This window comes from Anopheles coustani, chromosome 3 (assembly GCF_943734705.1).
Source record: "Anopheles coustani chromosome 3, idAnoCousDA_361_x.2, whole genome shotgun sequence".
Taxonomy (NCBI): domain Eukaryota; kingdom Metazoa; phylum Arthropoda; class Insecta; order Diptera; family Culicidae; genus Anopheles; species Anopheles coustani.
Window position 1 is genome coordinate 47,874,629 of NC_071288.1, and position 22,632 is coordinate 47,897,260.

The 22,632-nt window shown below is 44.0% G+C and overlaps 4 protein-coding genes across 6 annotated transcripts; 3 read left to right on the top strand and 1 right to left on the bottom strand.

Moving 5' to 3' along the window:
* Nucleotides 1-1,230: 1,230 nt before the first annotated feature.
* Nucleotides 1,231-3,226, bottom strand: LOC131272620 (piggyBac transposable element-derived protein 1-like). Its single transcript, XM_058274434.1, has 2 exons — nt 3,130-3,226; nt 1,231-3,069 (listed from the first exon to the last, which is right to left on the bottom strand). The coding sequence occupies exon 2, from the start codon at nt 3,044-3,046 to the stop codon at nt 1,265-1,267; it is 1,782 nt and encodes a 593-aa protein (XP_058130417.1). The 5' UTR covers nt 3,047-3,069; nt 3,130-3,226; the 3' UTR covers nt 1,231-1,264.
* Nucleotides 3,227-3,513: 287 nt separating this feature from the next.
* On the top strand, nt 3,514-4,976 carry LOC131272437 (exosome complex component RRP45). Its single transcript, XM_058274163.1, has 2 exons — nt 3,514-3,608; nt 3,685-4,976. Exons 1-2 carry the CDS (start codon nt 3,543-3,545, stop codon nt 4,939-4,941), a joined length of 1,323 nt encoding a protein of 440 aa, XP_058130146.1. The 5' UTR covers nt 3,514-3,542; the 3' UTR covers nt 4,942-4,976.
* A 328-nt stretch (nt 4,977-5,304) lies between these two features.
* Nucleotides 5,305-7,518, top strand: LOC131272177 (N-acetylglucosamine-6-phosphate deacetylase). 2 transcript variants are annotated; one of them, XM_058273830.1, is made up of 5 exons: nt 5,305-6,110; nt 6,179-6,453; nt 6,529-6,747; nt 6,818-7,139; nt 7,205-7,518. In XM_058273830.1, the coding sequence occupies exons 1-5, from the start codon at nt 5,885-5,887 to the stop codon at nt 7,402-7,404; spliced, it is 1,242 nt and encodes a 413-aa protein (XP_058129813.1). In that variant the 5' UTR covers nt 5,305-5,884; the 3' UTR covers nt 7,405-7,518. The 2 variants fall into 2 exon arrangements, with proteins under 2 accessions (XP_058129813.1, XP_058129812.1); XM_058273829.1 differs by having other exon boundaries at nt 6,179-6,747.
* Nucleotides 7,519-8,928: 1,410 nt separating this feature from the next.
* LOC131272784 (B-box type zinc finger protein ncl-1) lies at nt 8,929-18,556 on the top strand. 2 transcript variants are annotated; one of them, XM_058274638.1, is made up of 7 exons: nt 8,929-8,993; nt 13,492-13,926; nt 14,133-14,855; nt 14,937-17,192; nt 17,292-17,455; nt 17,530-17,762; nt 17,894-18,556. In XM_058274638.1, the coding sequence occupies exons 3-7, from the start codon at nt 14,320-14,322 to the stop codon at nt 17,996-17,998; spliced, it is 3,294 nt and encodes a 1,097-aa protein (XP_058130621.1). In that variant the 5' UTR covers nt 8,929-8,993; nt 13,492-13,926; nt 14,133-14,319; the 3' UTR covers nt 17,999-18,556. The 2 variants fall into 2 exon arrangements, with proteins under 2 accessions (XP_058130621.1, XP_058130620.1); XM_058274637.1 differs by lacking the exons at nt 8,929-8,993; nt 13,492-13,926 and having other exon boundaries at nt 13,933-14,855.
* The last annotated feature ends 4,076 nt before the right edge of the window (nt 18,557-22,632 follow it).

Here is a 22,632-nt window from a genome sequence, read left to right on the forward strand (position 1 = left end):
GCCCTAGAAAGCCGACCAGAAGAAGATTTGAATTTACAATTCGTAAAAGGAAAGCTTCTAGATGAATGGCGGAAAAGAGTCGAGCGTGATGGCCATGGAAATGGAGAGCATTCTTGCAAGGTTGTAAGAACAAAGCAACCTGTGCAGAAGAAAAGGCTCTGCCATTATTGTAATAAAGAAGGGCATATTAGGCGCTACTGCAGAAAACTAGAACAGGATCGATTACTGAAAAAGACGGAGGACCAAGCTGTGAACAGATCGTTTAAACAGAAGGCGCATTTGGTGGATGGAAATGCAGAAGTAGAAGTGTGTTTGGGAGCTAGATCTGAAAAGGAGAATTGCTCTGCGTCATGGATCTTCGATTCAGGAGCAACTTCTCATATGACTAGCAACGCATCGCTACTAGATGAAATACGTGCGAACACCACAAATGTGAGCTTGGCTGATGGAAGGGAAACATCTGCAGCAAGGTTTGGATCTGCTAAGTTTCGATCTATTAATGGAAATGAAAAGGACATCCTTGTGAGGCTGAAACATGTGTATCATGTGCCGTCACTGTCAGGAAGTCTGCTGTCTGTAAGCAAGTTGTGTGATGAAAACTGCACAGTAAACTTTTCCAAAAATGGCTGCGTTGTGAAGAAAGACGGCAAAGTGTTGATGAAAGGACAACGCAATGGAAATCTTTATCAGCTCAATACCGATGTACAGCGAAAGTTGTTGGCAACGGCCGGATATAATGCTAACTGGGTCACAGAGACCATAGTACTGTGAAAATCATCATGTAGAAGAAATTAGGAGTTGTGTGAAAACGGAATGTTGCAACTCACTTATTGTCCCACAGAACACATGGTGGCTGTCATCTTTACCAAGCCACTAGGAACAACAAAGTTCAAGAAGTTATCTAGGTTGTTAGGTTTGACCTAAGGGAATTGTTGAAGCGGTTGTAATTGAGGAGGAGTGTTGAGTTTTGCGATTACAACTTCAACAATCGAGTAGGCTATAGTCATGTAGTAGACTATGATGAATGTGAAGCAAGATATTATTTCTGTGTCTGTCTGTTAGTCTCGTCGGATGTAATCTGTTCAGTACGTGTAATAAAAGCAGAGTAGCGCAGTGGAAACGAATCAAATAACCAACACAAAGGAAGAGCCGAGGTCGATGCGAACTGTGCAATGTGATACTAGGAGTCGATTCAGGGACTACAAATGAGTGATAGAACAGTCGCTACTGTGGAATTAGGTATTATTTTATTTGATAATGCGAATTAGTTCGTTACAGCGCTATCCCCAGCGTAGCATACGTAACAGATGCAAGCATAATGATCATTACACACGAATTTTCCACAAGAGTCGCAAGAACTGCGTGTCGTCTTATTGCGTGACCGTCCACACATGTAGCAACGGCCACGTGCACCATCCCGTTTCGTAGACACCGGACGAATATCATACTCAGCCTTTTCAATGCCGAGAAATATTCCAATTCGCTGCCTTAGCAGTGGCGTTATTGTTTTTAAGTAGAGTCGAACTTGAGCCTGCGGGCGCAATAGCTCCAGCGCCATATCGGTCAGAAACTCACGCCGGTCCAAATTGCTCTCCGGATGGTTCATACGATAGATGCACCACGCATTGATGGCACTGATGTTCATCAGGTTGAAGAACACGATCATTTGCCATCGGCGTGTGTTCCTTGAGACGTCGTACGTGGTGCACATTTGGTGGATCAGCTGGACGACGTTTTTGGTTCTATTGTAAAGTTGAACTATTTTCGGATCCGGCGACTCCTCCTTATCACCGTCCATACTGTCCGTGTCGGAGCTTTCCTCACGATAGGACGACATAAGAATCAACAGGTCTTTACTGCGTACCATGTGTGAAATCAAAGATGCCATTTCGTGGTAAGCAGTCAGCGTGTCGTTTTCGGTGCGCCCTTTGCTGACCGTGAACTGCTTAGGTATATTCTTGCAGGATTTCGTCACCTCTCCGATCAGCATTGTTCGGCTATCGTGAAGCTTTTTAATTGTATCCAGCGAGGTGAACTTGGGTGACATAATAATCGTCTTGTGTTTACCTTGCACGGGCTCGGTCATTCGCATGGCAACGTCTGTTGGATCGTAGCTTAAGTCATACGGTTTGTGATTATTCGGAACACATAACTCCATGTTGCAAGTATACGGAATTTCGCAGTCAACTAGCAAGTGGCACTTAAGCCCACCGCTCGGTTTCGCTGGAATAGATTGACGAAATTCACAAGCACCCTTGAACGGTGTCAACTGTTCCCCTAATGCAAGCAACCGACCGGGGCGAAAGAATTTCTGGAAGTTGGTAATGATGCGCTCATAGATCGCCCGGATCGGTGCCAGTTTGTCGGTATCCGTCTCCTCTTCTGTCGTTGCCGGATCATCAAACTGCAGGCACCGGCTCAGGAAAGTGAATCGATGGATACCCATCGTAAGAAAAACCGCCTCCATTCCGGTGCCTTTTTTGGCCTCAAAAAGGTGATCGATTTTTTGGCGACCATCTTGGACCGTGCCTGCGATGTACAGGATTCCCAAATAAGCCATTATTTCCACAGCGTTCGTGTCGCTTGCATCCCTGGGTCGGGCGTAATTCTGTTTTTCCACACTTATACGCTCGTTGGTATGTTCGGTGATCGTAGCGATAACATCGGCATCAAGAAAAAGCGATAAGCACTCGGATGGAGATTTTGCCGCTTTTGCCAGTCCCAGGGGACCTGCTTTGGCTTGGGCAATTTTGCGGCCCGCATTTGTGGATACATTCGGCTTGTCGGGAGGCGTTGCCGACCAAACCGAGTTTTCTATCTCTCCGTTAGCAATCTGTACACAGTGTAGTTGAACGGTATGCTTAGACTCCACTTCCTCTTCGTCATCCTCTACGATTGGAAACTCATGCACTTCCGGTGGTTCGTCCTCTGGATCAATGTACTCTACGACGTAGTCTACATTATCCACCTCATCGTCCATTTCTTCATCATCCCAGCCGTCTACAATTTGCCAAAGGTTGTTTACATTCTGCAATGTACCAGACATGTCGATGGTAACGATACCAAGAGCTAAAATATAAGAGATTCAGGTATTAATTTTACCATTGATAAGCTGATAGTTTAACTTACAGTTGTTTGGTGAATGTGAAGATTTAAAATTTCACCAATCTTCTGCGCTTTTGAATCAAGTACGCAACTACACAAATCTGTAAGCAGAAAGTCGCTTGAGTGACAATCGTCATCCGAGAAAATTGATTACCAATTGAACACGATAATTACCAGTACGTTGCACTATAGAACTAATTCATACAGAGATCAAATCAAATGGAGTTTTGATAATATTAGCTTTCAGAAAATCGATTTAATACAAAATATTGTACGCCTCGCTTGGACACCGTTCTTGGCGCAATGAAAAGAAAACAACAAGCATCGCGAAGATGGACAGCTCGCCCAAATGTCAGTGTCAACTGTCAAGATCGCTTGGTCGATGCTTTTATTTGTAAACTCAATCACTGAACGTGCTCGTGGTCGCCGGTAACATCATGAAGGAAACTTTGCTATCCAATAATGAAAAATCCTTTGTACAAAAAGCTATCCTGGAGTCCATCGTGAGTATTCGTGACGGCAACGATTGCTGCATTATTTGGAGATCGTGGGATATACTAAACAAGCGATATCTTGCAGCGTGTCGATGGGCGAAAGATGGACGAATTCCGTAAGCTACGGATAAACTTCGGAAGTGAATGGGGTTTGGTGCATGTTACACTAGGTCAAACGAGGGCCGTGGCACGGGTTACCTGCGAAGTGGTGCAACCGAAAGCTACCCGTCCAAACGAAGGTACCCTCTTTGTGAACGTGGAACTTGGCCCGATGGCAGCACCACATTTTGATGGAGGTCGACAATCCGATGAATGCGTTCAGCTGAACCGCATTCTCGAACGTGCATTGAAAGATTCTGGTTGCTTGGATTTGGAGTCACTGTGTCTGGTTGCCGAGGAAAAAGTATGGAATCTCCGAATCGATGTGAATGTGCTCAACCACGAGGGTAACGTTATCGACTGCTGTTCGATTGCGGCCCTAACTGCGCTGGCACACTTTAAGCGACCCGACATCACGGTGGACGGCGAAAATGTTATCGTGCACACCATGGAAGAAAAGGAACCGATCAAGGTTACGCTTTACCATTACCCAATCTGCGTTAGTTACGCGATCTTCAACAAAGGAGCCGTTGCTATTGCCGATCCGACCAACTTGGAGGAGCGAGTTGCTGAAGCAAAGATGGTTTTCGGGCTCAACTCATATGGGGAGTTATGCGGGCTACATTTGGGCGGTATCACACTGACAAGCGCAAATCTGCTTTTGAGAACTTCGAAGAAAGCCAGCGAACGCGCTCGATTGGTCGTGGAAATGATCAAAGCCGCCATTCTAAAGGATGGGCAAAATCGCGAAAACGGAGTGCCCGTTGGTTTTGCCGAAAGCATCGAAAGAAACGAAATCACGGTACACGCTCAGGACCGGATAAGTGTTCGTTTAAAACGCTTCAAACTGAAGATCGACGGAGAAGACCACACCAATTCCGATAACGAAGCAGATGAGAGTGATGGAGAGAAGAACAATGAAATGGAGATAAATGAAACCGATACCACCGCTGCTGAGGCAAACGCCGTACAAATGGTCGCTGAAGAACCGGATGAACCGGAGCAGCTTGTGGAAGTCGGTGACAACGGGGCCGTTTTAGTCCCAAATGTAGAGGGCAATCAGTGGCTAACCGAAGAGGAGTTGCAAAAGGTTGCGAGAGCAGAGGGTAAAAAGCGTCTCAAGACCAGTATCAAATCTAAAAAGAAATTAAAACGAGAAACAGCAACATGGAGTGAGGAGCCACTAGAAATTAGTGACGGTAGCGATGGAGAAACTGTAGTTTTAACATCTGCTGATTTATAGGACAATAAAAAATAATTGTGGTATTGTACTTTGAAGCTTGTTTTGTATCTTTATTTTATTTATAACTTCGTTTACGAATTTGAATACTACATAACATTGTAAATGCTTAGCAGGAAGAAAGTAAAACTCTTGATAAATGTTTATCCTTGAGCATCGGTAAACGAAAAGATTTTGTTGGCAACATTGTACGGTTCTTTAGGAACTTGGTCCATTGTTCCTTAGTCCAGAAATTGTAGGAACGTACTAAGTTCAGTTCGAGAACATCAACTCTAGTGCATCTGCGTTATCAAAATAAACCAAAACCACAATAAACCTAGATAAGAAAAAAATGATCGCAAGATTGTTGACTTATCATGTTTTATCAATTTCGTGCGATTAGAAAGGAGGAAGACTAGTCAAATCAGAGCAAATCATTTATCAGATTAGGTTGCGGTCGGGCCAACCCCGCGATCGGAAGTTAATTTTGATGACACAGTTTTATTATCAGCAAAATTAACCACCAACTACCGATCGGCACTAGAAACACTGGTTTAGCAGATGCTGGAGGACGGAGAGGGTAGCTGCACCAATGAATGCTTGATCGTATCATCCTTAACGACCGTGCGTCCTTGGACTTTATAAAGCTTATATCATGCAAAAATGGTTATCATCGTACTCAGTTGCCATTACCCGTTTGACGTAGAAGGATCTTCTTCAGTGCTCTTCCACTGCCAACGCGAAGCGGTAGCCACTTGACGATTGTTGTGTGTACTAAATTGTTGATCCGTTGTGTGTGCGTTTGTGATTCTTCAATCAGCCTGAACAGGGTATTCGGTAGACAAGGTCTTTCATTGGTTTCAAATTGGTCGCCGTCAATTAATGTGATTTAGCCGAACTGCTTCAACTACGAAAGTCCCATTTTGAGAGGGAGTCAGTAAAACAAGTTTTCTCGCCAGTCAGTGCAATGTCGGCCAGCGTAACCCTGAGTAGTACGGATAAGAAACTGACCCAGTTTCGGAATTGTCGAATACTGCGCAACCACCAGCTGGTGCAGGACGATCTTTGGGTGCGCGATGGTAAAATCATCGATCCCGAGAAAGTATTCTTCGATGAAAAAGGACAGGCGGATGTGCAGATCGACTGCCAGGGTGCGATCGTCGCACCAGGATTTATTGATTTGCAGATCAATGGTAAGGGTAACGACCTCGCAATATCCCGACAAAAGCAAATCATTCTTCTCGACGATCATCAACAACAGGTGGATATGGTGTAGATTTTTCGTTTGATGTCCAAACGGTCGAGTTAGGTGTGGCGAAGGTGGCTAAAGGGTTGCTGGCCCACGGTGTCACATCGTTCTGTCCCACACTGGTCACGTCTCCACCGGAAACATACCATTCCGTGCTTCCCAAGATTCCCCGTAGTGCCGGTGGCCACCACGGTGCGACCGTGTTGGGATGTCACGTCGAGGGCCCCTTCATCAACACGAACAAAAAAGGGGCACATCCACCGGAGTGCATTAAAGAGTTTGAACAGGTAGGATTATCCACAGGTGCTCTTATTCAAAACAACCTTCTGATCGTGCTAAATGCTTCTTATCTCGCTGTCAAGGGTATGGCTACCGTGCGTGAGGTTTACGGTTCGTTGGATAACGTGCAGATAATAACGCTTGCCCCTGAGAAGGCAGGTGCCTCGGAGGTGATCCAAGAACTGAGCAACAGCGGCATTACCGTCTCAGTGGGTCATTCGATGGCCAATCTACACGATGGAGAAGTTGCGGTCCGACACGGTGCGAGGCTAATAACTCATCTGTTCAACGCCATGCTTCCGGTTTGATTACCTCTTATGCAAAGTCTCAGTAGAACCGATTACTTTAAAGATTGTTTTCTTTGATGCACAGTTTCACCATCGGGATCCTGGGTTGGTGGGCCTACTGACGACGGATAACATTCCGAAGGATACCCTCGTTTACTTCGGTATCATCTCCGACGGTGTTCACACGCACCCGGCTGCCCTTCGCATTGCATATAAGACGCGGCCGGAAGGGCTTATTCTGGTGACTGATGCCATATCGGCCATGGGTCTTGCGGAGGGCCGGCATCGGATCGGACAGATGGAGATAGAAATTCGTGCTGGGCGAGCGTATGTCGCGGGAACAAACACCCTCTGTGGCAGCATTGCTCCGATGGATGAGTGTATACGTTTCTTCAAAAAAGCATCGAGTAAGACAAATATTTCAAACTGATCAGGCCGATGAATTTTCTTAAAATATTTATTTGCTCTACAGGTTGCTCAATTGAATATGCTCTGGAGGCTGCTTCACTTCATCCGGCACTGTGCGTCGGCATCGAGAAGCGAAAGGGCACACTCGAGTATGGAGCAGATGCGGACTTTGTTATGTTAGACGATGAATTGATCGTGAAATCCACGTGGATAGCGGGCGAGTGCGTCTTCAGAGGCGATACAATAATCTCAAATGCGTTGTAAATGCGCTTGAACATGTTTTTATCTACTCAGGATAGCAACTATCCGATATGTTTAACCAATGAGAAACCTTGTGGCATAATGTTGGCATGTTAAAAAAATATAGCGATTTATACACAACCCAGCGTCCTGTTTCGAGTATGGCAACCCGGTTGACAAAAATTCAAATTTTTTGCAGCTGCATGTAGTTACAGCAAGTTTTTCCATGGCAGATTGCTGGGACTCTTGCCTGGAACTACATGATAGTAGCAAAAATTTAAATTTCTGTCAATCGGGAATGGTTTTAAATCAATTAATTACTAAAAACAAGGAAGTTATGCAGTTAATGTGTTGAAAATAACTGCGCAACCATCAATGCTCTTTTGGGGGACTTGTAATTCATAACTATTGTTACTTTGCTATCTATGCGATTGTAGACTTGATACGAGTCTGGCGTTTCGATTTCAAATCCAACAAACAAACAAACCGCATTTTTGCGCGTTTTTTTGACAGTTACATTACAAACAAGGTGAATAGAGTTCTGAAAACAACCCAACGAACCATTGCGAAAGGGTTTGTAATATCCAACAATTTTAAGGAAGCAATAGAAAACACAATTTTCATTTATTTGTGGACCAGGGGTGATCAGCTCACTTATGAAAATTGGCGTCCAGTTAATATATTACAAATTATCCAGGTCTCATTGCTTCAAAGTAATTTTTTTCCTTCGCAAGATATTTCTAAAAAATATAGTTCTCACCAACTCTCTTTTTTCAAATACACTGGGCTAGAACAGGGATGAAAAGTTGTAGAGTCTAAATTGAAACATCATTCATAAGAGTACAAATACCAGTGTTGCAGCTTATTAGGCATGCACTTTTGTGGGATAATTTGTGTACAGTCTGTTCTCGAGTTACGCGGTTCTCGACTTACGCGGATTCGGAGATACGCGGTTTTCAAAATTTGACAGTAGATTGGGTTTATTACATCGATTTAAATTCCTGAGATGAACAACCACACGAATAAATTCGGAAATTCGGATACGCGGATTTCTCTGGTCCCAATTATCCGCGTAACTCGGGAACAGACTGTAATGCCTTATGCCTTACTTGGTTGCACGATCCTGTGGTTTCTCCAATATTTAACACATTCACATCTTATATAAGTTTTGTATGCACGTACATGCGAATACGTAATTGTACAGTAGGCATATTGCCGATAGCTCGGCATTGGATAAATCCATGTGATAGATTATGCATATGAATCCTCTTGAAGAAAACGACTAACGCACGCATTATCATTTCCTACCATAAAGTTAAGGGGTGGATAAGTACAGTTTTTTGGATTTTCCATCAATCGGGTGGTCTAGTTTTTATCATATGCATAGACCTCACTCTTGCAAGGACGTTGTGTAAACTTATTGTCAAAATACTTTATTCACCTTGGCATTGGCAACATGCTTGACTATTTGACAACCGGTTGTAAGACCGATCTTCGTAATTTGTTCTACATGCTTTGACCTGGTCTCCTGCAGTGACGTTGGTCGGAGCAGACGGCGTGTAGAACGGTACTGATTTTACTGTCGGGATTTTTTCACCAACTTCAGGATGAAGGTAATTGTCTCACGTTGATTAAATCTCCTCAATGTTCAAGTATTTTGATGCATCCATGCGATGATGCAATCGTGCTCTGGTGCGGTGTATTTAGGTGCCCAAAAACAGCTCACAAATTCTCCACATTGAAACTGGTGCTGCGCTTTCGATAGTGAAAAATTTGACGAAGGTGGAAGAAAAAAATCTGCAGCTTGCCTCGGCGCAGTGTGTTTCTTCGCGCGTGTGGCGAAGTTGTTGGAGTACCCTGTCGATAGAGCTGGTTGCTATCGATCGAAATTGCGTTTCCAAAGCAGACTAAAGAATATTTTCCAATCGAATTTATATCTTTAGTTCTTGTTGCTGGGAGCTCTGCGGAAGTGTTCTCTGGATGTGTGTGCGTGTGTGTGTGAATCGAGCATGGTTTGCTATCTTATGTAAATCAAAAAGTTCAGCGAATCGCTTGTTACCTACCAGAGGTGTAATTATAGTCGTTGAAGGTATAAAATCCTTCTTTAGAACACCGTTCAAAATGCTTCGCTTTGATTGATGTGTCCAACTAGAATCATTCCGGTGGAGAAAAATGTCCAAGCCATGAGGAGCCCCTACACCTTCCTCCGTCCAATGGTGTCTACCGTTTTAGCCGTCATTTATTCTGTTCCTTCCGTATGTGTCGTTGGCCACACGCGCCGCGGTGTGCGCCTCTGTTCTGTGGTGTGATGCTGCGGTGCGTGCGCTAACGAGACCCACCCCGCCCCCCTCATTATTACCTCTCCTATGGTGTACGTGCGCGAGAGTGAAAAAAGCGATTCCGTCGTAGTCCAATCCGTCAATGGAATCGCAATTCGCTGTGCTAAGTAGGCTGGTAAAAGCAGGAATCAAAAAAAGTGGCAAACTAGACGACGAGAATTTTGTGTAGATTGTGCTAGAATTTGGTCAGAGTTTCGTTCAACGAACGAGCATCAATTCGACGAGTGCTGTGCGAGTGTTTAAAGGAATTGGAATGAATGAAACACCGCTACAGCAAATGTTTTGCTCCCTTTGATTTTATAAATTGTAATCAATAACGCAGTTGGTCTGCTTGGGATGTAAAAATAGTTGCAGCGTTCTTCTCGGCAGACCTGCGTACTCTACCGTTCGATGAAGCTTCTGTTTTTGTTGTGCAATAACTCTGACAGTTCGCATTTTGCCCTCCACAGGGCTACATACGTTTCTAGAAAAGCCATTCATAAGGGGTAGAAGAAAATAATACCTCCAAAGGAATTTGTCCTGTCCTGTCGCTGCTGCTGGTGCTGTTGCTCCTGTTTTTAGTATCCCATTCCAAGGACACGATTTCCCGGCTCTCGCTCCCGTCTGTCCCGCGTGCCCAATCGCGTGCTCTTCCTATGTTCTCTTAAATTGCATACATTTCGCGTTCTTTCGATAAACTTTCGTCCCTTTCCTACTGCCGTTGGATAGTTACTCTCTAGTTGCAGCGCCTTTAACTGCCCTTCCCGAGTAGCCGTACAGCATCATATCCTCGCCCTTTTCGATGCTCCCTTGTTGTGTGGAAGGAGCTTCCGAACTATCCGCATTGGCATCCCTGTGGCGTTTGCTCTGTGCCCTGCCGTGCCCTGCCACCGGCGGCGTCGCGAACATTACGCGGAGTAAATCACGAGAAAAGTTACCCCGCGTCGTCCTGGTCCTGGCGCTCCACTAGCGGCATGTGTTTATACTTGCATTTCGGCCATTGATCAGCCGAGACGGAGCCGAATAGCGACTGAGAGCCACGGCCGGACTTTGCTCAGGACACGTTCCGAGCGGCAAACGTTGCTCATTCCGCGCGAGACAGTTACGCGAGGCGGTTCGCGGGCCACGGAACGACGATTTTCCGAGCTGAGCGAGTTACACTTTCCCAGTGCCACTAGCAGCAGGAGCAGTGCGCGGTCCGGATCGTTACTGCATCGTCCTCCGCATCGGAATCGGTTGGTGGTAGTAGGCGTTGCATTCGTGCTAGTCCGTCACTTTCCTTCGCTCGCGACAAATAGCCCTAGAAACTGGATTCAAACGGATCATTCAAGCTCCCTGTTTCATCGAAAGGATACTTTTCAAGTGCACTGGCGAGGACATCGGACCATCGTCATCCGTTTGGGTCGGGGAGGTCGGTGTGAGTGACCGGGTGGTAACGGGAGGAAATTGATTTCTGCTGCATTCAGCAAAAACTCTTACCCAAATCGAACGCAGGGGGTGAAAAATTATGTCCAAGTGCTTCGAGTGAGTTTGTGGAACATTTTGAAGGAGGGTTACAACATGAATTACATAAACCTGCGACAGGAATCGATAAGAGTGAACATAGGATGGACGGATTACCTAGTTTTCCCAACTCATTGCCCACCTCTTGTTTCTGAAAAAGCATTTGCTATTCGTTAACCCGTGTACAGCCTACAGTGATTAGTAAAGGAGATTTAAAAATTTACATATTTTCTACCCAACTACCTAGGGGTTACGAATTAAACCTACTCGAAATTATGTGTATTATTACCAGGGTATCATGGTTTGTTGGAAAATGTCTCCGTTTTTGTCGTTTTTACTGCAGTCAGTCCCCGCATTGGGGTGTGTTAGGAAAAATTTCCCCGTGCACGTCGGTGTGTAACCAACCGAGCGTCTCCCTCAACGTTCTTATGTTGCGAACGTGGGGCGCGCTGTTTGAGAGAGAGTGGCGTTGTAATGTTGTCTCTTCGACCCAGCAGCACTTGCGGTGGTTATGCAATTTTTCCTTTCTGGCAGAACAACGTGCGTCTCCGTCGAGCCGTGCCTGGTGCTGGTGACGCGTGTGTGTATGAGCGTGAATTTCAGTTTAAGCCCTAACTTCTGCTGCCGGAATCAGAATGCGCCCGTGAAGTGAAAGGATCAATCGTATCTATACCATGAATGGTGACTTTATGCCATTTAGATAGAATGTCAAGAATCCATCGATTTTCAATGCTAATGATCATCGTGTGTCCGTTATGGATTAAAATGCCGAAAAACAAAGTTGGCTTAATCTCTGTGCCACTTTTGCGATTGCACAATCCGGATCGTCCGTTGCCCATGGTAACATCGGCTTGCTAGGCTCAGACTCAGATGGAGGCGCATTGTCATTTTCCAATAGCAGCAGTGTTAAGCGTTGCCAGCGCAACGTATTGACATAGCTATAGATCGAAGAAGAAAAGTCTTCGTTGATTCATTGTAAGTTTGGTCGCCTTTCAAAGCGGAAGCTAGTGTTTTTATTCGTTCTGTTCGTGCGTATCGGAGTACTGGTGATTTTTCTTGAGCTAGTTGAAGCTTGATGAAAAACATTTTATTTGTTATAAATTCCAAAACACACAGTTCATCCCTTTACCAGGGAAAGAGAAGTGTCCAACAGAACACTAGATGTGAGTGCTTGACGTCACCAGCGTAACGTTGTGTTTGATGGTATTTATGACCGGGCTAGCTCTTTCATTTCCTTAGATCTCGACTTCCATTAATGAAATTAGTTCGAACTGCGAGGGACTGATTTTCCGTACCTGGTGTCTTTACACCAGCTTTAAGTTCTATTTGTTAGTGTTTATGGTTTACGTAATGCTGCAATAAGCCACTTTTCTCATCTAAAGGTTTTAATTTTGCTCATGTTATTTCATTTCATTTCATTCAATTTAATTTGTTCTATAATTATTGTTTTGTAAATCTTAATCGTTCGCCTAATGTATATAGTTGAAATTTGATCAACGACATCGTCTTGATAGCATTTAAAATGTATTGCAGCATTTCCGTAGTTCCCGCTTTGTTTGAGGTGTATGGCTTGAGTGGAGTGAAACTGGATGTGGTCTTATACGACGGTATTGTCGAAATATCGATCCACGTTCGTGGCCCATTGCCAATCCCGATTATCCAAAATGCACCGCACAACGATCCTCTGATGCTCGGGCTTCCCTCCCCTTTTCTTATATCAGGAATAATTTGTTCCAAGTGTTCCCCGTTGTGCTTCGGGTTGCATAATGAAGTTCTCCGGCAGCTAGTTGGGACGGTGTTGTACTGGGTACTCGGGAAACCGCTCCTTTTAGGGGTACGCGTAATATTCATCATCCGTACGTACGCGTCTACGCACTTCTTGTTGATGCGACTAAAATATTCTAATGTTTTGCATTAACCATTCTATGGAAATGAGTGTGTGCATGCCTGGCTGGCTCAAGTTTGTACTCAGGCATCGATTTATGCAATGGTTTCGGTGATGCTCGAATATCGAAGATGGTCGTTGGCGGCGTAATGTTCGCGCATTGACCCAAAGTCCTTTGGATGTCCTTTCCGGCATCGTGAGTGGAAGGTCCAGGTTAATGTCTTTAGAGGCCGTATGGTTTTGCGATGTAGTTAACTGGAGGTATCGGAAATGCTTTTGTTTCTTAATTAGGTTTATCTTATGAGTAATTAAAATTTTTAAGATTAGCATACATTTACACGTATATGTTTCTAAGACTCGTGGAAATTTACTAATACAATATTTTTAATCATCTTTCTTTAACAGATATTGGGCTGCACTGCATGAATTCACAGCAAAACCGCAGGCCTAATCAGCATCCATTGAACTGAGAGCGCAATATATCATCCATCAAGTAACCATCGGAGCGCACTGGTTGTTTTTGCAACCGAAGGAATCGTCATTCGAGACGAGAGTGAACAAACCGTCAGCCACGTAACAAACAAAGTAGGTCCTTGGAAAGCAACAATTAAACCAACCCGCCGGACTGTCTTTCGACCGCACCAAAGAACCACAGCAGCGTCACAGTATCTGCCGGCAGCAAACGGCCAGCGTTGACTTAGCAGCATCTAGCAAGGCAGCAAGGTCATCGACAAACAGCATATATCTTACAACGTAACTGCAACGCTAAGCTTGCTGCAAGCGCACATCGTATAAGTTAGTTGACGAAAGAAGTCCAGTTTTTATTTCTACAGTTTAACAGTAAGTTCTACGTTTCCTCGTGCCCCCCGCCAGTGGTGGGTTGAAGAAATCGGCACCTAGCGAACACACTTGGCGTAAGCGAGTCGATCGCAATCGTTGGTCACATTTCAGGTGGTGGTAGTGTTGGTGGTCTCTGAGGTGGTGGTAGTGTTGTGAACTTGTGGCGTTACAATGACGTTGGTTGAAATGTACTCTTTCCCGCCCAGTACTACCGGAGGGAGCGTAAACGGCAGCGCCGGATCGCTAGTGTCCCCGACGATTTCCACCTCCGTAGCAGCATCGGCGGTAGTGCCCTCATCGGCGTCACCCATCGCGACCGAACTTGGAATCTCCACGGTGGCGGTTTCCGTCGCTGGTCCTCCCTCGTCGGTGGTGCCTACCGCAATTCAATCGATGGTGGTGGCGGCGGCTGCTTCAACAACTGCTGCTTCTGCGTCTCCGGAGCTAGGAGACAGGACGATAGGAGCCGAGGAAGTATCACCTTCGCCGTCATCGACTTCGCCGGCGTCCTGCTCCTCCTCGTCCTCCTCGTCCTCGTCGTCGTTGGTGGCGTCGTCCGGTTCTGCCTCTGCGGTCTCCTCAGCAGCTTTGGCAATCTGTCCCTCGTCTACTGCGGTACAACAAGTGGCTTCGGCACCGTGCGTATCGCTGTCTCCACGGCCGGATCTGCAGTTGGGCTCGAACGGAAGTACCCTCTCGGCTAACAACGGTGGTGGCAGTTCAAGCAGCAGCAGTTGCAGCAGTAGCAGCAGTTCCAGCAGCAGTGGAGGCATCAATATGTTTCCCGATTCGTTTAACCTCTACGATATGCTGGAACCGGATGTGGTCGGCAACGGGCGTAAGAGTGAGACCGGCAGCTCGAGCGGTGGCTTCCAGCTGGAAAATGGCTCGCTGTCGGATCTGATGGACCAGGATTGCACCCTCTGCCAGTAAGTGTGATTACGAATCCTCTCGAGGTCATGAAACATTTTCCTAATTTTTATATTTTCCTCTCTTTCTGTTCCCTCTAGAAACAAATTTACGTCGCCTCGTGTACTATCCTGTTTGCATGTTTTCTGCGAGTGCTGTCTCGACAAGCTGATTGCGGAAGGTGGCGCCACATGTGACAAGAAGCTGCAGCTGGAGGGTGCCACCGGTGCGATCAACTGTCCTATTTGCAAGCAACTGACGCCGGTGGGTCCGAAGGGTGCAGCTGGCCTGCACCAGGATTACATGCTGAGTAACGTGCTGGACCTGTCATCGATTGAGCCGGCGCTGCTTGCGTGCACCTCGTGCAAGAGCAAGGAGATGGCCGTGTCACGCTGCAACGATTGTGCCAACTTTCTGTGCGACAGCTGCGAGTACGCGCACCAGCACATGCGCTGCTTCGAGGACCACAAGGTGGTTCAGCTGGACGATTTGCGCAAATCGGCGGAAAAGGTCGCCATCCATAAGCCGCTGTACTGTTCGGTGCACGTTACCGAAAATCTGAAGTACTTCTGCTTCAACTGCGAGACACCGGTGTGCAATGAGTGCTTGATTGGCGATCACAAGGGAAGCGAGCACAATTATCAGATCATTAGCGAGGCAGAGAAACCGATGCGCCTCGAGCTGGAGTGCTCGATGAAGGAGGCCCGCTCGAAGATCGAGTACTGCAACCAGGCGTCGAACAAGCTTGAATCGTCGCTGCACGACCTGCAGAGCCAGTTTGAAACAGCGCGGGGTCTGATCAACGAGTCGTTCCAGAGTTTTAAGGCGGTGCTCGAGCAGTGCTGCGAAAACGCCTTGAAGAACCTGGAGAAGCTGCATTCCGAGCGCGAGCTGAAGATCATGGATCTGTACGACAACGTGGAGAAGTCGGTGGAAAAGATCGAGGTGGCCACGAAGTACGCGCGCAAGGTTCTCGATCAGGCTAACGGGCCGGAGCTGCTGAGCCTGAAAAGCATGATTTGCGCACAGCTCGGTCAGCTGATGGGTACGGCACCGAAGGTGGACGTCCGTTTTTCGCTCGAGTTCCAGAGCAACTACGAAAAGTTCGAGCAGGTCGTGCCGGATTTGTTCGGAAAGTTCCGCACCGAGTCGTCGCTTCCGAGTGCGAACGAAACCACGCCCCCGCCGACCCTGCCCGGAAGGCCGCTGATGGTCCCGGATGTGCATCATCCGCACCATCATCATCAGAATCCACATCACCACCACGGTCACCAGCCTGTAAACGGAGGATGCGGGCTTTCTCAGGGCCCATTAACCGCGTCGGTTACGGCAAGCAGTCCCATATCGCTGCCAACCTCGCTGCAGTCCTCCTTCGATGGAGACATTTCGTCTCTCGGCACAGCCGGCTACATGTTGCCGAACGTGCTCTCCTCGGAATCACCGGCTACGGGTGCCCCAATGTCTGGTCCGAGTCCGCTTCGAGCTGGTACCCCGTCACCGAGCGTAGTGAACGTAGGTGGTGGCTCCACCACCTTACCCGGATTGTCCAGCATTGCCGAGTATAATCTGCATCGGTTGGCGAACCTGGCTGGTGGTGATCCGTCCGGCACCGATCTCACTGACTCGCTCGTGCCCGTTGTCAACAACAGTGTCAACAATGGGAATAACGGCAATAACGGCAACAACAATCCCTCTCCCAACACGGCAACGCCAAACTTTACGCTGGCTGATCTGATTTCCGGCAACCAGCATGCCATCCAAGCGCTGGCCAAATACTCGATGGGCAGCCAAGACATGGGCAACGGTGCGATGGGCCTAACGCCTCATCCCGGCCTGGATAGTGTGCCGATGATGAACGATTTCAGTGGTGTCGTGCTGCCGGGGGCGACTTCGCCCATCCTACCCGTGCCTCCGAACATGCCAATGGACGGTCCAATGAACGGTGGTGGTGGGGGCAGTAGTGGCAGCGGCAGCGAGATGGCGATGAGTCGCTTCCAGCCTTCGATGTGCGTGAATGGTCGCACGAAAGCTACACCGATGCAGATCCGGTGTAAGTTTGGCTCGCTTGGCCAAACAAAGGGGCAATTTAACTCGCCTCACGGGTTCTGTTTGGGCGTGGAGGAAGAAATAGTGGTCGCAGATACGAACAACCATCGCATCGAAATCTTCGAGAAGAATGGCACGTTTAAGTTCTCTTTCGGTGTGCCGGGTAAGGAGGAGGGTCAGCTATTCTACCCACGGAAGGTAGCCGTCATGCGGGCCAGTGCCAAGTTTGTCGTTTGTGATCGAGGCAACGAACGCTCCCGCATGCAGATCTTTTCGAAGAATGGTCATTTCATTAAGAAAATCGCTATTAGGTACGTAGGAGCGAACTGAGTAGCAGTCCTTTCCGTGAATAATCTACTCGCATACCAATGTTCTAAAATGCTTACTCCTTTGCCATAATTCTTCCGTAGATACATCGACATCGTTGCTGGATTGGCCGTCACCAACAAGGGATTGATTGTCGCGGTGGACAGTGTTTCCCCGACCGTATTCATAATTTCGGAGGACGGTAACCTTATTCATTGGTTTGATTGTAGTGATTTCATGCGCGAACCTTCGGACATTGCAATCAATGGTATGAATTTTGAATTGAATCTCGATGATAAAAAGGCCATTTCTGATTAATTGATGGTTTTATCGTCGTTACAGGAACCGATTTCTTCGTTTGCGACTTCAAGGGCCATTGTGTGGCCGTTTTTTCTGAGGAGGGCACGTTTAAGTATCGTATCGGTAGTGAAAAAATCACCTGCTTCCCGAACGGTATTGATATCTCCGATGCTGGTGATGTGTTGATCGGCGATTCTCACGGTAATCGTTTCCATGTCGCGTGCTATTCTAAGGATGGGCAGTTACAGTCGGAATTCGAATGTCCCTACGTGAAGGTAACTAATCGCTGTGTTGGCCAAAATGCCTTTTTCCTCCCGGCGTTTGCATATTGCATTGCTCACCACTTTAAAATTGTAGCATATGTCTTCACTAAATTTTAATTTGACATTTCATGTCTCTTTCAAAGGTGTCCCGTTGCTGCGGACTGAAAATCACGTCCGAGGGCTATGTGGTTACCTTAGCTAAAAACAATCATCATGTGCTTGTTTTGAATACACTCTACATCCAGTGATCAACAGCAGGTGCAAGAATACTAAAGCCCAATTACTAAGAAGGAAAGAAGCAGAGGTGATGATGAACGGAATATATTGAAAAAGTACAAGCGATTATCATCGGCATTTAGCTGCTGGAGTTACGGTAGATCTGCTGCTTGTCGGCTAAATCAACCTATCAAGAACATCGTGCGTGAGTATACCCCAAACAATTGTGGTGTTGCTTACGAAACCGAGCTGCAAGCTGCAACGAACGGAAACTTGAACAACTAGTTTCATCTGCGACCGCATCTTTGTTGAAACATTTTGCTTCACCAAAAATAACCGATCGTCGTCCAGTTATTCTGGTTGACCTGTTTGCTCGCAGAAACCCTGAAAGGCCTGTTTACACCGAAAGGTTCACATCAGAAATACCGGATTCCTACCGTACCGTATGTTCTGCAGCATCCATAACTATGTCTGCAAAAAGCGATTGGCTTTGCTGCAAACAAGATGCATATTTTATCTTTTATCTTCCCGGATCGTGGACGGCAACGCCCGATCATTTATGTTTTAAAAAAATGATAGAATGATATTATTTAATGTTCTATAATAATTATTATTATACTTTTTTCGTTTTATCGTTAGTCATATTTACACATTGTAAACATCTACATTTTTTTCCTTATAATAATCGATATTTATTACTCCAAGATGACAACAAACGTATAGATGATCTCTAATTTTTTTGTTTAAACATCTACTTAGCGAGAGCATTTTAAATACGAAAGTGGGAGTTTTTTTTGTTGTGACACAAAAATGTGGCGCTACATTGATAGAATAACACGTTGGATGGAAGATGTAAAGAGATATAAGTTGAAGAAAAACCACCTGAATTAGATGGAAATCATCATTTAACGGTCAATGTTGAAACATTTGTATCTACTTGAAAGTAAGCATGATTCTACCAATTTGCATTCGTCAACGTTAGTCGTTGCGTTGTTCATAGGCAACGTTATGGCATTCTGTCGATAGACGAAATCTGGTCAAAAAAAAAAAAAAAAATGCGAGGCATTGGTGACAGAAAACCAGCAACGGCACAGTTCGATGAAATTATACATTTAAAAATCTAAACATGTATAACTAAAATGTTTAGGGACACGTCGGTTTTAGCAGTCCTATTAGCTTTAATCGATTATTGAAGCTGTCATTGGCAGTTAAATGAAAAAAAGCTATGCGTTGCGAAAAGGCTTAAACAACTTGAAGCGGTTTGTTACAAACAACGTTCCTCATCACCTTAATGTTTATCTCCATTTTAAACTTTATATAATTCTGTGTTAGTTTCGGAATTTTGTTCACGTTTTTTCTTTCCATGTTTTCCGATGGTTTATAATATTTTTTTTTCAATAAATAAAAGCTAAGTTTTATTCATGCGTTGGCGGTTCTTTACGTCACGTACTCTAAGGCTGCGTCGTTAAACGGACGCTAGATTTTAACAAAATTAAAAAAAATAATTACTTCAGATTTTTTAAAGAATCATTTTGTGAGGCACAGAAAGACATGATTTGTGATTTTCTTAGTCTTGTATTTCTATATTGCGACAAATTTTTGTCCTGTGCTCTCAAGCCTAGAAAAAATGGTCGTTATTCAACAGTCCACCTGTAAACAATGTATTTCTATTCGATAATATTTTCTCCCACCACTGCTTCGAAACGTAGCACAGAGAGTGTTATTTCTAGCAGGTCAATTTATTTTGATTTTATAGCAGTATTTATTTCCTTCTCTTTACTCGGTTACGTTTATGTTTTTATTTTAAATTATGTTCACGATTTCTGCTCAAAATCTTATGAAGAAACGATTTTGTGGAGATGTGTTTGTTCCTTTATAGTATGTATACATATTTGTAAATTGTATGTGTAAGAAAGTAGCGTGTCTTCAAATTATTTTATTTTTACACAAAGTTTGAAGTTTTAATCAAGGGAGGATTTTCTATATTAAAAACACGGTTTGCTGAATGCATAAAAAAACATATATAGTTCAAAGTTCAATTTTTGACACTTACGTGTGTAAAAGTAGGTTATTGATTTTCAAAATGTTTTGCTAAAAATACTTGAAATGCGGAGTTATTGAATGATATTAGTACATTTCGAATCGACCACCAACGAACAAACTGCAGCATAATCAATCTAGTGAACATAACAACAGTTTACTACCGTTGCTGATCGAGAGTTTAAGGCAGTCAGCAAATGATTTCGTGTTAACCAATGAGACATCATCAGGTTGCTTTCTTGTTTAACTTTACATTGTAATCTCTTGTGTTCTTTGTACTACACCTTGCATTTTTATCCGTATAGTTTTTTGTTCTCCTTAACGAATCTCGAAGGCTAAACTGTTCTGTTTTAACTTGCCCAATTTTTGATTAGCTTTAGGTATCTCATTCCATGTAGGGATCGGTCTTGAAAAGCAATACTTAGATGCCATATTTTTCCTTTTAGTACATCATTTGTTCTTCGTCCATGAGTTTTATTTTGTGGCTCACAGTTAGCTACACAAATTAGTCCGTTCGCACTTTATACTAGTTTCCTTGCGTAAATAACTTACTCTCGAGCAGGCTGTTAAAAGATTTTGTAGAAGTTATTCAATAAGATTCTACCATTTTAGACAACGAAAGCATATTTCAAAAATATATTGCTACACATGGCAGACTATTTATTCTCTGCCTGTACTTTTCCAATTGTGTGACCATCCAGTCTAGTTGAGGATGCGTGTGTGTGTTGATCGTCCAATTTATGAAGTTCGTGTTTCAGTAAAAGGGTTTCATGGCAAACCTAATAAGAAAGTTAAATGATGTCGAAGAGAGATGCTCATACTGTAACCTAGCAACTGAAGAGAATAGAACAAACAACAATTTCCACCATTTTATAGTTCCGAAAAATGCAAGAAAAAGAACCTAGAAAATGATAGAGGTACAGTACCGGAAAGAAGCTCTTTTTGCTTTCTTTTGCTTATAGTTAAAAAGCTAGAAGAGTAAAATAGGAGCGGTAGAACTGGTGAAGCATGGAACATGCAAAATCAGGCATTGTTAGGTTCGATCCTGGCTATGGATACCACAAAAAAAAACACACACACACACAAACAAACCCGTTTTCATAAGGTAGAGTGAATAAATCCAAAGTGAAATATTTTATATTTGAATCAAGATATTTTTTGCCTTACATTTTACATTTATACATCTATAAAAATATTTTACATAGGACGGTATAAGATGGAGCTCGACAAACCAAAACAACAAATCAGTCGAAAATAAGAAGGCATGTGTGCCTAAATAAACTAAAAGAAAACATAATGAAAAGAAACTAACGCCATGTGCATTAAGGCATTTTACAAACTGAAAGAGAAGATCTATCGAAAATTATTAATTTAAGTACTACCATGCTTACTTTCATTCTCACGATTGCTGATTCAATAACGTAGAAACATTTGTGAATAATATCTATGGATATTTACAAATGCATCAACAACAAGCACCGATTTGAAAGGAACCACTACCAACATATTCAAATTCGTTGTTTAAGAGGGGATGCGAAAGGGATACAGAAGAAATCCCAAGGAATAGTCACAAAGGATATTTAAGAACGAAAAGAAGGAAACAGGGCATGTAAGATTAATATTAAAGTTCAAATAGATGAACTCAAACATTTAAAGTTCCTTGACAAGTTTAACCTTATCAAACACTCAAAGTCGATCCGGGGCATATATGCAAAACAAAATGCTACGCGATCGTTTCGGTTGGTTCATTCATCGATATCGTGTGGTAGTCTCCTACCTAGCGTTGCACCAGACAACATCATGATGCTTTTAATAACAGTCGCGTTTTGAGCGTGGATTTTTGCTCTGCTGTTTTAAGACAGTTCCTTAATCTTTGTGTTTGGTATATAAGCAGGAAATAAGTTCTTTTACAGCACAAATAAGAACTAGAGGTTGATTAAAGGAATTTGATACGCTTTATTTTACATACATACAAGAATTTATATTGTTTTATTTACCTATAATTGTTTGCTTTATGAAACTTTGTGAATTAATTAGATCCATCGTTTTTTTTTTATAGTAAAAGGGTCTTATGGTTTAAAGAAATGTTTTTGAGCGTCTTTTTTTAATAAGAAGTAGATTTTTTTCATCATATATAGCTATTAATAATTAAATATGCGGAATCATACAACAAACATGCACCACAAACAAATCTTCCTTGTTTTGCTTTATGGCGACAAAAGTGATTATCTGCGAAAGACGCATAGTCTAGCGTTTGCGATAAAAGAAAAGGAAGAGATAAAAAAAAAATCAAAATGACTCCCATTATGAATGAGCTTCTTGAAAGTTATTTAAAAAGTAACGGTATTCTGAAAGCAATGATATACACATTTTAAAATTAACGCATTCTCGCGTAATGTTCCCTCATACCCTCAGACGCACGACTGGTCCTCGCTAATGTCTCACGTGCCGAAAAAAAAAACACAATTAAAGTATGAAAGTATTGTACAGTCAAAAAAATATTTCATTTATATTTCACATGTTTTCGGTTTCTACCGATCTTAAATAGACAAGCCACGCAAACCAACCCAACGCTTGAGAGGAATATTCATTTAGTGAATTATTTATAATTATTCCACTTCGATTT